General features: G+C 37.6%; 1 protein-coding gene across 2 annotated transcripts; it reads right to left on the bottom strand.

Moving 5' to 3' along the window:
- Positions 1-1,737: 1,737 nt before the first annotated feature.
- efemp2a (EGF containing fibulin extracellular matrix protein 2a) lies at positions 1,738-13,621 on the bottom strand. Of its 2 annotated transcripts, none has more exons than XM_079891693.1 (11): positions 13,046-13,621; positions 8,865-9,093; positions 8,611-8,659; positions 7,711-7,923; positions 7,037-7,159; positions 5,938-6,054; positions 4,180-4,299; positions 3,955-4,074; positions 3,730-3,856; positions 2,958-3,153; positions 1,738-2,208 (listed from the first exon to the last, which is right to left on the bottom strand). In XM_079891693.1, exons 2-11 carry the CDS (start codon positions 8,958-8,960, stop codon positions 2,047-2,049), a joined length of 1,323 nt encoding a protein of 440 aa, XP_079747819.1. In that variant the 5' UTR covers positions 8,961-9,093; positions 13,046-13,621; the 3' UTR covers positions 1,738-2,046. The 2 variants fall into 2 exon arrangements, with proteins under 2 accessions (XP_079747819.1, XP_079747820.1); XM_079891694.1 differs by lacking the exon at positions 13,046-13,621 and adding an exon at positions 12,332-12,350.
- Positions 13,622-14,225: the final 604 nt, after the last annotated feature.

The following is a 14,225-nucleotide window of genomic DNA, read 5'->3' on the forward strand; positions in this document are numbered from 1 at the left end:
AACTACATTCTTGTTACTGCAAATAGTCTGAATGTATCTTGGATGCTGGAATGATCTTGATTTTGCTGTCCAGATCAGTCTATAATTGTGTAATGCAGCATAAATCGAACATTATGCATATTTTAAGTTTTTTTTTTTTAAATAAAGGCATAATCCAAAGAAGAAAAATCTGTAGTATATTATTGTCATAATAATGTAATGGCCCTCTAGAGGATAAGCGTATTAGACAATAGATAATATAATATAACACTATATATTTGTCTACTTTTGAAATAAACTGGCAATGTCAGTCAAAATAAGACCATTTTAAATGCAGATATACTATAATATACAATATATAGGCAAATAATATTACTAATTATTATCATTATTATTATTACTATATAATAGCATAATATTAACATAATACAATATAGTGTATCCTAAGACTCTAGTCTAGAGGATGAGCAGTTTGGAGAATGGATGGAAGTTCTTGTTCATATTAGGTTGTGCAGAATTTGTTTATTTAATTACAATATGTAAAATACAATATATAATTATTATTATTATAAATAATACCAATAGTCTACATTTAAAATAAAAGGGAAATTTCAGTCAAACGAGGACTATTTTAATTCTGTATTATATTATATTATTTATATTATTATACATATTAGTACTTAACATTTATTCCAAAAAGTATGCATTTTAGCATGTACATTTTTTTTTTTTTGCTATTTAAATATTAAATATTTTGCACAACCTAACACGAACAAGAACACCTCCTACACAAAATCATGTAAGTCTTGTGACATCATTACCCCATTAGCCTCAAATACAGTAACTCCATTTATGATTCAAGCCATTCAGAGAAGTTCTCTGCTATTCTGAGAAAGGGCCCTCTTGCTGCTAGTGTTGGATCCGGATCAGATCCAGAAAGTTCTATTAACCTGGATCTGTGACTCAGTGGAAACAACATAGTATTGAGTTTTGGACTTTGACTTAATAAATAATAAATCGCCATTGTTTTCCACCTTAAACGTTTTCCCTATATAGTTTAGGTAAAATGCTGTAGATTATACTGAATATATATATAATTCTCTCACCTCTAAATCAGATCTCTTTCTCTGTCAGGCTTGTGCTAATACGGCTACAGAGAGGCGGACAGCTCCTCAATGGGGTTCAGTCTATCCCATGGTTAGATGACTCAAGAGATAGGAAGGGTGGGTGGAAGGGTTAAGCAGGGCACGTGAGCATTTTCCATTTGGCGGAAGAAGATGCATAGCAGAGAAATGCCAAGAAAACATCCCAGCGGGAATGCTAACATATGTGGGTCTGGAGCCAGATTTTTATGGTCTCATCAAATTTATTACAGTAATAAATCCAGGATCGAAAATACAACAATGGCACCGTGGTATAAAAAAAAAAACAGCACAAGGAAATGTGAGCATTATTGATGGTGGTGGGGTAGAGGTTTGGAATGACTGAGTGGTTACTGAATAACAATAATGAATAACAACAATACTGAACTCAAGAGATGGATTATACATAGTGGAACATTAATAGAGGCTTTTGACACTAAGAACATACAGAGATACTTTTTACAGCCTTGGTTTTGTTATTGCTACATCTATTTGAATAGGAGGGATTAATCATTATTGCTGACTTCTGAACTGGAAGAGCAAACCATAGGAAAGAAAGGAACAGAGCTGCACCCCTCATCCTGAGAAACAGGCATTTAGAAATGACAAAAGACAGTTTACATAGGTTGTACAGCAGGTTTGGGATCATAGTGCAGCTGGTAACTTCGCCATTTTCCATAAGACACAATATAGTGAGTTGTTATCTTGTAGACATGTTGTCCTTAAAATATAATGCCAGCCTTTTTTATTATTTACGATGTAGAAGTTGAATAGGTTGGTACATGACTTCTGTACAATCTTGGAAATGATGTCTTTCATTTGGCAGACATATCCAGCTCATAAGCCCTCCTTGTTGGATGAATCAATCAGTGCTTCCACTCTTCCACCCCGTTTACCTTTCTAGGCATCTCTGCATCTCTTTCAGTTAAAAAGCATAAGGCCCAACATAGATGGTTAAGCGCAGGGCAGAACTGGTGTGGTAGCTCATGAGTGGGTTGACAGAAACCATCTCCAAATCCAGCACATACTCTCTGGGGCCGTTCACGGCGCGGGCGAGAACAAGCATGGCACTGATGTTGTTGATTTGCTGAGGAAAGACACATGACAGGCACAAGATCATTTCAAAACTTGGCAGTGTGAGATGTGTATTAGTCGTGATGACACTAATCTTCTTGATTTCATGGATAAAACACTGTGACTTTTAAAATGTATATATACACTGCTGTTTTTTTTTTCTTTCTTTTATTTATTCAGCAAGGATGCACAAAAGTCACAGTAAAGACATTTATAATGTTACAAAAGATTTCTATTTTAAAAATAACTTGATAATATTTCTTTTGAAATAATCCTAAAAAAAATGTCTCACAGTTCCCACAAGTGCTTTCAACACTGATAATAATACATGTTTCTTGAGCAGCAAATCATCATATTAGAATGATTTCTGAAGGATCATGTGATGCTGAATTACATTTTAAAATACATCAAAATAGAAAAGTTACTTTAAATTGTAATAATATTTCACAATATTACAGGTTTTGCTGTATTTTGTATTAAATAAATGCAGCCTTGGTGAGCATAAGAGACTTCTAAAACATTTTTTTTTTTTGTAGCTCCAAGGTCCCAAAACCTAAGAATGATACTGTGCATCCAAGAATATATTTTGCCAATGGGGTAAGAAATTAAATTTGATTCAAGATATAAATCTAGCTTGTTTTGAGGGTGTTTATATCATTGTACTGGAAAACAAGCCAAATGAATTGCAAAAACCAATAATATTATACAGCACACCACCAAAATAAGGTTTCAGAATCTGCAGTAATTAAAATCTGAACATACCCTGATGTAAAAATCTCCATTGTCATCTCCAGAACGGATGCGGAAGGTGTTATAGGCTCCAGGGTAGACGCTGGTGGCCTGGATCTGAAAGATATCTGAGGGGACGGAGCGCTCGGATGTGATGCTCATGTAGCGATGCACAATGGAGTAGGGCATGTCTCGACAGCTGGGCTTTGTGACAGGACACATACAGCGACTGCAATGAAGAGAGACAATTATATCAGTTAGGAAAGATTGACTGTAAAAGGTTTCAGCACTAAACAAAAGTGAATTGAATAGATATGAACTGATCTGCACTAAAATGAATCAACAAAATTGTACAGGATTGGACTGATTTAGACTGAATATATACTAAATAGTATTGTTTTTACTCACTAGGTCAGGTTTTGGCATGACTAATGACTGTGTTAGCCACAACTGTACCAAATTATAAAAGAATGTGTACCATATGTCCAGCAAATTGGCTTAAAATTTTGGATGCCATCCATCGAACCAGATATTTCTTCAGAAATGCCTGACCACCTGTTTTTCATTAAAAGCTTGTGGAACTTTGCAGATTATTTTGAGACCTTTTCAGAGGCACAAACTCAAGAACTGGCCTGAGATATGGAAAAATAAACTGGGTGATTTGAGAAACCATGTTAGGTATGTCTCAAATAGGCAGTAATGAAAAACAATGGACAATTAATGAAGAGGACAATCTCTCCGAAGTTCCAATGCGTGAACTGAACGGCCTGCAAGTGCTTGTGGTAATACCAAATTGTTAACTTACTTTTCGGACACTTGCACATAGGGTTCCTGACAGCTTTTGGTGTCAACACATTTGTGACCTCCATGAATGTTCACACAAGTCTGTCCATCAGAGCACTGATGAGCTCCTGTCTCACATTCGTTTATGTCTAGATTGAAAGAAAAAGTGGGGAAAAGAATGTTTCTTTTCTCCTATGAGTGAATTGGGAAGCAAAGCGTTTAACGAGAGCGATAAATTGAGGCGAACCTTGGCAGAGGCGTGTGCCCAAGAGCTGATAGCCATCAGGACAGACACAGGAGAACTTGCCGTGCTCATTAACACACTGATACTGGCACAGGTAACTGGAGTAGCTGCACTCGTCTATGTCTGTAGACAGAGAAGGAATTTGATCAGTTGCTCTAGTTGTAAGTAGCATAAATATTTTTCACAAATATGTGTATTTATTTTGGTTTATGTTTGCTCCCAGCTTACCATTGCAGGCAAAGCCATCCGGCCCCAGCTCATAACCCTGCTCACATCGACACAGGAACGTCCCGTACGTGTTATAACACCTCTGACTGCAGGGGGCCCCCATGCCACACTCATCAACATCTGAGTGCAACAGAATGACAAAGCAGACGGGATCATATGTGAAAACAGTCACTCAAAAAGGCACTTGCAGTCACTCAAAAAGGCAATCAGATAATTAAGAAAAGAAATACATTCTGAGGTGGACTGACCATTTTTGTCTAATAATTTTAAGTGGCTAAGCAAATCAAATCTCAGTTCATAATTGTTTGTTTTAGGGAAATGTTCTGTTTAATTTTGAAGCACCCAATGAGATTTTATTAAGTCAAAATTGACCCTATTTACTGATGCTTAATGCACACAGTAACACGTCTTGCGTTGGTAATGGGGGAATAGCTCGCCAACGTGAGTTGCAGCAGAAGAAAGTATAGTAGAAACTTAAGAGGAGGTTGGCATTTCACCGTTTGTATTTTATTCACTACTTCAATAGGAACACTCCTACAAGATGTCTTCTATAAGCATTCAGCTGTCAAGTGTTACTTAAACAAAAGTAGTTCATAAGCAACACAAATAAAATGTATCATTCGATTCCCGCACACATGTGAGGCTCGAGGCACATGCTATTAGCAAACTGTACATTCCCATCACCCGGGAGGAGAAAAAAAGGTGAAAGGCTTTGTTCCACATCCTATTCTCCTCGTTACAACATTATTCTACAGAAATGTAGACGCAAATGTAGGGCATTTTATTCTACAGACAAAAAATATTAATAATAATATCACCATAATTATTTGAAATTAAAAGACTTAAAGGGATAGTTCACTCAAAAATGAAAATTATGTCATCACTTACTCAACCTCGTGTTGTTCTAAACCTGTGCTGAACACAAAAGAAGATATTTTGAAGAATGTCGGTAACCAAACAGTTGATGGACCCCATTGACTTCCATAGTGGGAAAAAAAATATACTATGGAAGTCAATGAGGTCCATCAACTGTCTGGTTACTGACATTCTTCAAAATATCTTCTTTTGTGTTCAACAGAACAGAGAAACCCATAGAGGTTTAGAACAACACGAGGTTGAGTAAGTGATGACACAATTTTCATTTTTGAGTGAACTATCCCTTTAATCAACATGATAAAAGTTTAATAGAAAAAAATATAAAATTAATAATAAAAATAAAAAAACTTTCATTTTCTACTGAAGTTACTTTGGCCTCTCAGGCTACTTGGATACTATAAAATAGCAAAATGGCTATTTTGACATTGTTTTAGCAAACTGGCATGACTCAATTCTGGGCCAATCAATTGGATAAAATAAAGTCACGTTCTGCTTTTTTTTTTTTTTTTTCTGCTTGTTTCATTTGGAAATGCATCCAATAAAGTGCTGCAAACAGCTGTTCACACTGACTTTAATGACTCAATTATTCGTTTTCCTCCATGCACAGAGTGCTCTTTTACTGGTTTATATTTTGGCTTTTACTTAAAGAAAATGAGGTGTAGGATGCAGTTGTGTAAGCACGTGGGTTTGGATTCTGAGTGCTTGTGTGTGTGTGTGTGTGTGTGTGTGTGTGTGTGTGTGTGTGTGTGTGTGTGTGTGTGTGTGTGTGTGTGTGTGTGTGTGTGTGTGTGTGTGTGTGTGTGTGTGTGTGTGGGGTGGGTTGGCCTATGACTCAGGGTATGGCAAAACGGGGCGTGGGAGTAAGCGTGTGGGTTGGCTTACCAATACAGGAGCGATTGTTGCCAGCCAGCTGGAAACCAGGCTCACACTGGCAGGAGAATGAGCCAGGGACATTAACACAGCGATGTTGGCAATAGCGGTACCGGCACTCGTCAATGTCTGAAAAGTATGAAAACATTAAATTAGATTACAAATTAAAAAAATGATATTCCTCATTGGTATGATTGGACAGACAATGACAGATTACCTCTCCATTTTATGTGAGTTAAGGCACACTTCACTCAAACAGTGGTATCCACTCTTAACCATGAGAACAACTTAGTAAATTGAACTGATTATATTAATATGTGTGGATACAAGATTCCTAAGGTTCCAAAGTATTTTAAAGTTAATATTTATAGATATTTTTAAATATTAAATATCAAGATAATAATATATACCAAATTAAGATCATATATCTCTTAATTTGTCAAGCTAGTAATAACATTTGAGGTACTGGAACCTCATATAAATTTTTTTGTATGGCTTCAGAAGACTTGCAATGTACACAAGCCATATGTAATACTCTTTAAAAAAATGTGTATGGTGATTTGTGTAATTTCTGAAGCGTTTTTGAAACAAAGAAACCCTTCTGGTAAAAGTACACCTTAGCATACTTTTCAAAACAGAACTTATTGTGCAAATAATACACTTTAAAAGAATATGCTTGTGTACAGTCGAATGTATGTCTGAAATATACTTAAATGTATTTTTTATTGAAACGTGTATGTAATGCATTTACATATGATTATAATTACACATTTAGAATTATGAAGTTACAATCTAGTACATTTAAAGTATAATAACTATCATTAGTAACAACTATAGGCGTTATTAGAAAATGTATCAAGTACTTCATGTGTGCTTTAATACGTTAGTCGACACACCAAAATAAGTGTAATTAAAAAATAATTATTAAGTTTTGAAGTACTCTACAAGTCCACATTCAGGACAATGAAGCAAACTTATTTTTCACAATGTGAAGGCTTAGAACGGCATGAGTATGAATAAATAAAGACAGATCTTTGTGATTTGCTTTTTTTGGAGACGTGAACTCTGTTGTTGTATTGCTACAGAATTAGATGGGCGTTTAATTTCTCACCGATGCATTCTGTGCCCACTTTGCGATACCCATCTGGACACTGGCAGGAGAAGGAGCCTTCTGTATTGAAACACTGCTGACTGGGCTGGCAGTCGTGACTGTCCCGTTCACACTCATCCACATCTGTTTTTGTGAGACAATAATGAAAATTTATTGTGGACACATCTCTGGTTCAGTTTTTATCTTTTCTTTGTCTTCTCAGTTTATGGCATTGGAGCTAGCATAACTCTGGAATGTAGTTATTGCAGCATTTATTGGTTTACTGCTCATGGGAAGTGAAAACTACATTGCGGTCTTGAGTAACGTTATCTGTATTTGCTTCCTCTTGACGATAGACGACAGCTGGGATGCCTCAGTCTTAGTAAATTCTTCGGCCCCCTGCAGACCAGCCACCTGCCAAGACTTCAGCATGACTCGCATAGTTGTCAGGGCGCAAAAACTAGCTGACCACTTCCCCTGACCACCTGTTTCTGCCTGAGTCATTCAAGCGCTAACAGTCAAAACTAAAACATTGCATGCAATAACCCCCACCACAACCATCCCATTCACATAACTGATTTTGACCTGGACACACATGACTCTCTACAAAGGCATGCTATTGATTACAAGAGCTGATTCCTGCACACTCACCTGACATCTGTTCTGAAAACACACACTCGTTTTCACACACTTACCCACGCAGCTGTCTCCCTGGGGCTCAAAACCTGAAGGGCACAGGTTGAATGACTCGCTGGCCATGTTCTCTAGGCTGGGATGGACCTGGTTGGGCGGATCAGGGGCGGGGATGACCGAGGCAGAGCGAGGCAGGCACAGGTACCCGCCATAGTGGTTGAAGCACTTCATCTCTCCCTTACAGGCCTCTGGGATTGTCTCACATTCATTTATATCTGCAGACAGGATAAGCAGGATATACAGTCTGTTTGAATGCCATGACCATGGGTCACAAAACTGTTAAGAAGACGTAAACTACTATTGGAACAGTCATTTTTCAGAATGTCAAATTATATTAATTTAAAGATATAATAATATACACTACAGTTCAAAAGTCTCTTATAATCATCAGGTTTTTGCATTTATTTGATACTGTAAAAACAGTAATATTGTGAAATATAATTGCAATTTAAAATGTTTTCTATTTTTAAAAAACTTAATATGGCTTAATAATATTTGATGAATAGAAAGTTAAAAAGAAATATTTTGTACCATTATAAATGTCTTTACTGTCACATGTGATTCATTTAATATGTTCTTACTGAATAAAAGTAATAATTTATTTAAATATATATATATATTTCTGACCCCAAACTTTTGAACGGAAGAGTATATTTTATATAAATACACATTATATGTGTAATAACTAAGTAGGCTTATATATGACGTATATTACATATATCTATCATATCCAAAACTCTTAATCTGTGTGATTTAACTAAATGTTGTCTGTGTTTGATGATTTTCCAGGGTGTTGCAAATGAATGTTTTTATTATTATTATTTTTATTATTAAAGTTAAGTGAACTTCTACAAATATCCGTAATCAGCATTGAGCACAGCATGAAATTGAAAATGTTTTACCTTTGCAGTGCTGAGTCTGTGGATCCCAGTGATATCCATCTGTACATTCCTATAGAAAAACACATGATTTAGTTCATTAAACGTTATATAGGTGATCTATAAATCGAATAGTTATACAGTAGCTACAGTAACCTATGTGTAATATAAGATATGAAGATGATATTAAATGATGTAACATAGGTTATGATATGAAGATTTATTTAGAGAGAGAAAAAGGAGGGAGAGAGACAGGGGAAGGTTTCGTTCCTCCTTACCGTGTAGGTGTCAGTTTCTGTGGGTGGCTGTGAAATAGCGCGACGGAGAAACACAGAGATGCACATACAAAAGACCAAAACACACCCGGGCCGCATCCTCACACACACCTTCAACAGGCTCTGATGAGCAGACACAAAAACACCTTCCAAGAGTGTTGAGAACAGACAGACGTGCACGCGCGCGCGCGCTGGTACAGTGATGATGCAGCGATAAAGTTCACTGAGGAACCTGTGGATGAGAAACAAACAGCTTCAGAAAACTTCAGAAACAAACTTTCAGGTTTGAACACATTTAAGTTATACCGCTGTATTAATCATAACTAAAAGTCAGAACGGATGTCTGTGATTTATTTCGGCTTTATTTAGTATATCAGACTTTAATGTAATATAAGGACCTCTCATTTATCCAAGTGGTGCTGCTCACTCACTCAATGCACACGACCGCTGAAATTGCTTGATAACCAGACTCCCTCTAGTGGTTGTATTAAAAATGCAACAATTTTGGTAGCATTGTGATGGAAAATCAAATAGTCTAGACTTGATCCTAGTCTGTTTCGCTGTGGACAATGTGAGGTAGACAGAAAGATTAAGACCGAGGCTCTTTACCTGTGCACAAAAGTAATGTTGTAATACTGTGGTACAATGATTGTATTAGATGATTTATACCATGGCACTGAATGTTGATCATGTTAATGTTATTTACACAGTACTCCAAGGTACTTCACAGAGTACCAATAGCAATGGTACATGTGCTAAACATAAAAATTAGACCTATTTAAATACTAAATGTTTAGTTTATTAAAACTAATAGCCTACTACTAAATAATTCAATATTCTTAATTATTATGAAATGATACATTTGTGTGCACTGTATTAGCATGTAGGCTAATGGTAATCTAGATTAATAAATGCTTCAAAAGCATTGTTTATTGTTAATTCATGACACCTAATGCATTAATAATGTAACCCCTTATTGTAAAATGTTCTTCATTCACACAACACAAGAAAAATCTAAATATTAACTGTAATTCTTTGAGGGGAGTGAAAAGTTGTTCAGTTTACACTGAGCAAAATATCACACAGACATTAAATGCAGCACTATTTTCCTGGCGTTGTTTTCTGTAAATGCACGCATATTTACATTGTTTGCAGGTGCTGTATGGAAACACAAAAGCTGCTCCAGCATGACACAGAGCCCAACAGTAGCTCTTTGAGTTGTTGTGTGTTGTTGTTGTTTTTTCAGAGAATCTAAAAGTATTTGTCATTTTGACTCAGTGTGACAAACCGCAAACCACTGGATGACGTGCAAATCTGCACGTTCTAGCTCAGCTGCATCAGCCTCCAGATAGAATTGTTGTGCTTTTCCTCCCAAACCACAAGAAATGATTCAAGCGATTTACAGGAGTCACCGTACAAGAAACACTTGCGACTTCACACGCAAACACACTGAAATCCAAACACTCTCACAAATCCCTCATCTGTGAATTACCCACTCCTATACTGACCTATACGTGCTATTATAGTTAAGTGGCATCCTGCTAAAATCTGGAATCAGGCTGTCTCTGTGGTGTTGCATCGGACTGGGAAAAACCTGAAATCAACCATCATAAACAAACTTGAGGCCAGCGAGAGCACGGTTCAGTCGCTTGGCCGGAGTGTGGGCAATGTGGAGGCGTGGGTAACATCGTCTGCCATGTTGTCTGAGTGGCACTTGACCTTCTGGAATGCCAGCGGAGAGGATGTGGGCACCACTCTGAATAACGGTCAGCCAGACACTCGCTGTTTTTCCCACAGTATCACATTCCCGGGAACCCCCCAAGGTTCACTGGTAAGGTCAAGTGATTACCCAGAATGCCCTTTTATAAGTCCCAGTCTCTGTTCTACTGTTTTTAGATTTATTTAATAATTTTCTTTGGCAGATAAGTCAGTATGGCTACAAATTAAACGTGGGGCATTCCAGATGCACCGTGTGCTTTTAGATGGGAAGCAGCGCGTCTATTTGCTTAACATTTGCTGGCTGGTAGTGCCGTGACTTTTGTAAAGTCTGCAGTGATTATACGACCGCCAATAACACAAGTAATAAAGAACGGACTTCATGAGCAGACCACTGCAGAGACCACACACATGTAATGACAAACGCTCTCCTCCTACCTCTCTCTCAACCTTATAAACTAGTCCAGTGTCATGTCTACGGTTAGCTCGGTGTGCTCAGCTGGACATTAAACTCCAAATCTGACATGGTGGCCAAAGCACTCATGTAGGGTCCCCAATTTGAAACCTTGCTGGTTGGTGCACTTATAATTTTATGAATACTACCTCCTTACCTCCCACCTGTGCAAACCTAAGTGGGTTTTTTTTATGTCAGGACCCCTATTGGCCCCAACAACACACAGACTGTCAACAAAGACATCATAGAGACACATGTATTAGTTGTTTCTTAGCTAATTTTCTTTAGGGTCAGTTCTCACAGGTGTCATTCTGGTCTTCTATCAGAGGAACCATAGATACCAATAGTTTGTTTATTGCTACAGTGTTACTGTATACAAAGACCAAAGATTGTCTTAGGTTTTACGACAACTTGAAACCAGCCAAGTACACTACTGTTGTTTTTCAAAAGTTTGTTATGCTCACCAAGGCTGCATTTATTTGAAGAACAAAATACAGTGAAAACAGTAATATTGTGAAATATTATTACAATTTAAAATAACTGTTTCAAAAAATTTAATAAAAAAATGTAATGTATTCCTGTGATGACAAATCATCACACCCATCTTCAGTGTCACATGATCCTTCAGAAATCATTCTAATATGCTGATATGCTGAAGAAACCAATGTTCAAAACAGGTGAGCTGCTTAATATTATTTTTTGTTTACTTAGTAAGATTAATTAATTTTAGACTTTTGTAACATTATAAATGTTATTACTGTCACTTTTGTTCAATTTAATGCATCCTTGTTGAATACAAGTATTAATTTCTTAAAAAAAAAATTTTAAAAAAAAAATCTTACTGACCCCAAACTTTCGAATGATAGTGTGTACATTATACAACTTCTAGACTCTTTCTGGCCATCATCAGTGATGCTCACTACTTTCATGTTGCTTACTTAAGCAGTTCTGCCCTGAGATGACAAATTAATATTTCCAAAAATAGAGAACTAATGTGGCTATAGCAGAGGCCCCCAGTCTGGCATATCCCGGCTCTCTGTCACACTCTCTGCTTTTAAATGAACGCTCAAGTCAGCATCCAGCCATATAAAATAAAACATCTAACATAAGTAATTAGCAGAACACATAAACAAAAAGTATGTAACAGCAGTGGCCTATATAAGTACAGTAAAGCAGTGTTCCCTGTTCTGATGTCACATAGGCATTTTATTGAGCCTTCGTTCTTATAATAACACCTGTGCTTCCAGAGAAGTTTAGAACGCTTTCAGATAAACACAAGTGTTACCACAAATTCCCCAACCTTTGTGTGTCCTCAGAAACCTTTGAGAGTCTGTGCGTAATAGTCCCATTCTGCTGTGTCTTTCACATCAAACCAGCTCGTACAAACAGACGGGAGTTAGTATGAATCAGCTTTTTGTCTTTAAAAATAGAAACATTATCTAAACAACGTCCCCCATTTTACGTTCACAGAGCTCGAGTAACAACATACAGTCAATGGCATTAGTCTGGTTGTGAAACAGTGCTTGGAAAAGAGATTGGAAAGTTTTGCAACACTTCGGACATGTAGAGATGTGTAAAACCATCATGATGGTTGAGTAATAAATGCTGAGGAAAATACAACACTATGTATGAGCATGGAAAGTTGGAAGATACGAGATGATACAATATGGTAGGAGATGAGGAATCTGCTGAATAATGTGATTGATTGTTCGTTCTATAGAGCGCAGTGTGGTGTCTGTAGTCGTGGAGAGTGAGCGTGACGTGTGCAGCCCTTCAAACAGCCTGGAGCAACCCGGCTAGTTGAAATTTTCCTTAGTCTGCCCTTAATCGCTTTCTCCCTGTGCCCCACTGTCTGTGGCATAACTTCAATTCAGCCTGACATTTCTGCTTTCAGATGAGCAGATCCACAATGCCCAAAGACTCCATGCAAACAACAGCTATTGGAGTACAGTACAAGATGACATAATATTACAGTGCAATTTTAGATTTTCTCTCGTAAACACGCTATACTCACAGGCCGGGCTTTCTTTCTTTCTTCCTGCTGTGTTCTTGAATTCAGTGGTTTATCTTCTTTTGTTCCGGTGGATCCCTCTCTTGCTTGTCTCTGTGCAGTGGTGGCACGTCTTCTCTTCTATCCTCACTCCTCAGCCTGATAGAGTGAGTGTGGAGACGGACAGCTGGACTGTGAATGTATGCAAGGGAGGGAAAGACGGAAGAGAGGAGAGAGGGACGGCCCATTCCGACCCCCATACAGCCCCCCTGCACGGCCATCCTCCGCCCCCTGTGCCCCCCTCGTCTGACCCCCCAGGATGAAAATTCCTGGTCTGCGGCCCAAATTCCAAAATTCCAAATGTGTCCAGCTCAACGACAGAAAAAACAGCATACAGATTCACACACACATGCAGCCAACCCCCCTCCATACACACATATGAACCAGACCCCGCGCACACACACACACAAACACGAAGGCAAAGACCCCACCTGGTTTCATTTAAACTCGCCCCCCACAGCCTACAACTTTCTTTCTCTCTTTTCCCCTCCACCTCAAGTCACCCTTCATCTCTCCCATCTTTTTCGGTCTCTCGCTCTCTCTATTCCTTTCATTCGGCTGGATATTTATAGCTTGGGAGAAGCTAGTGGAATGTAGACAAAAATTGGAGAGCAAACTAGAAAGAGAGAGAGACAGAGGAGGCAAGGGTAGAGTGAAAGAAGGGAGGATAGGACACACGTCCTACTTGGAAAAGCTGGTTCGTTTTTTTGCAGTCTAAATATTGAAACTGGAGGTGCTCGCAGGCTGATATTACTAGAAATGAGAGGCAATGGAAAGACTTTTACTTTTACTTCACAAACTCAAACAACATAGCATGATTTAAAAAATTTGAGATTGTGGCTTGAAGACCAGATCTAATGCACTCTTTAACATAATTTCTCTTCTGGGAAAACCAACAAAAATATTGATGACTCATCCTGCACTACACAAATTTTTGTCTAATCAAAAGCTCACTAAAAAAAAAAGCAACAAATTCCAAAGAAATCTAAGTTATTTGTAACTACATAAACAGAATTCTGACAAATGTATTCAAGCACGCTTGCCTGAACTTAGAATTGTAATATCTTTGAAATATTGCTGCTGCTGTTAAATGATTATTAATTTGCTATTTGACGACTTACTTTTTTTTTTTTTTTTTGTCCTT

The sequence above is a fragment of the Squalius cephalus genome, assembly GCF_949319135.1.
Source record: "Squalius cephalus genome assembly, chromosome: 14".
In the NCBI taxonomy this organism is placed as follows: Eukaryota; Metazoa; Chordata; class Actinopteri; order Cypriniformes; family Leuciscidae; genus Squalius; species Squalius cephalus.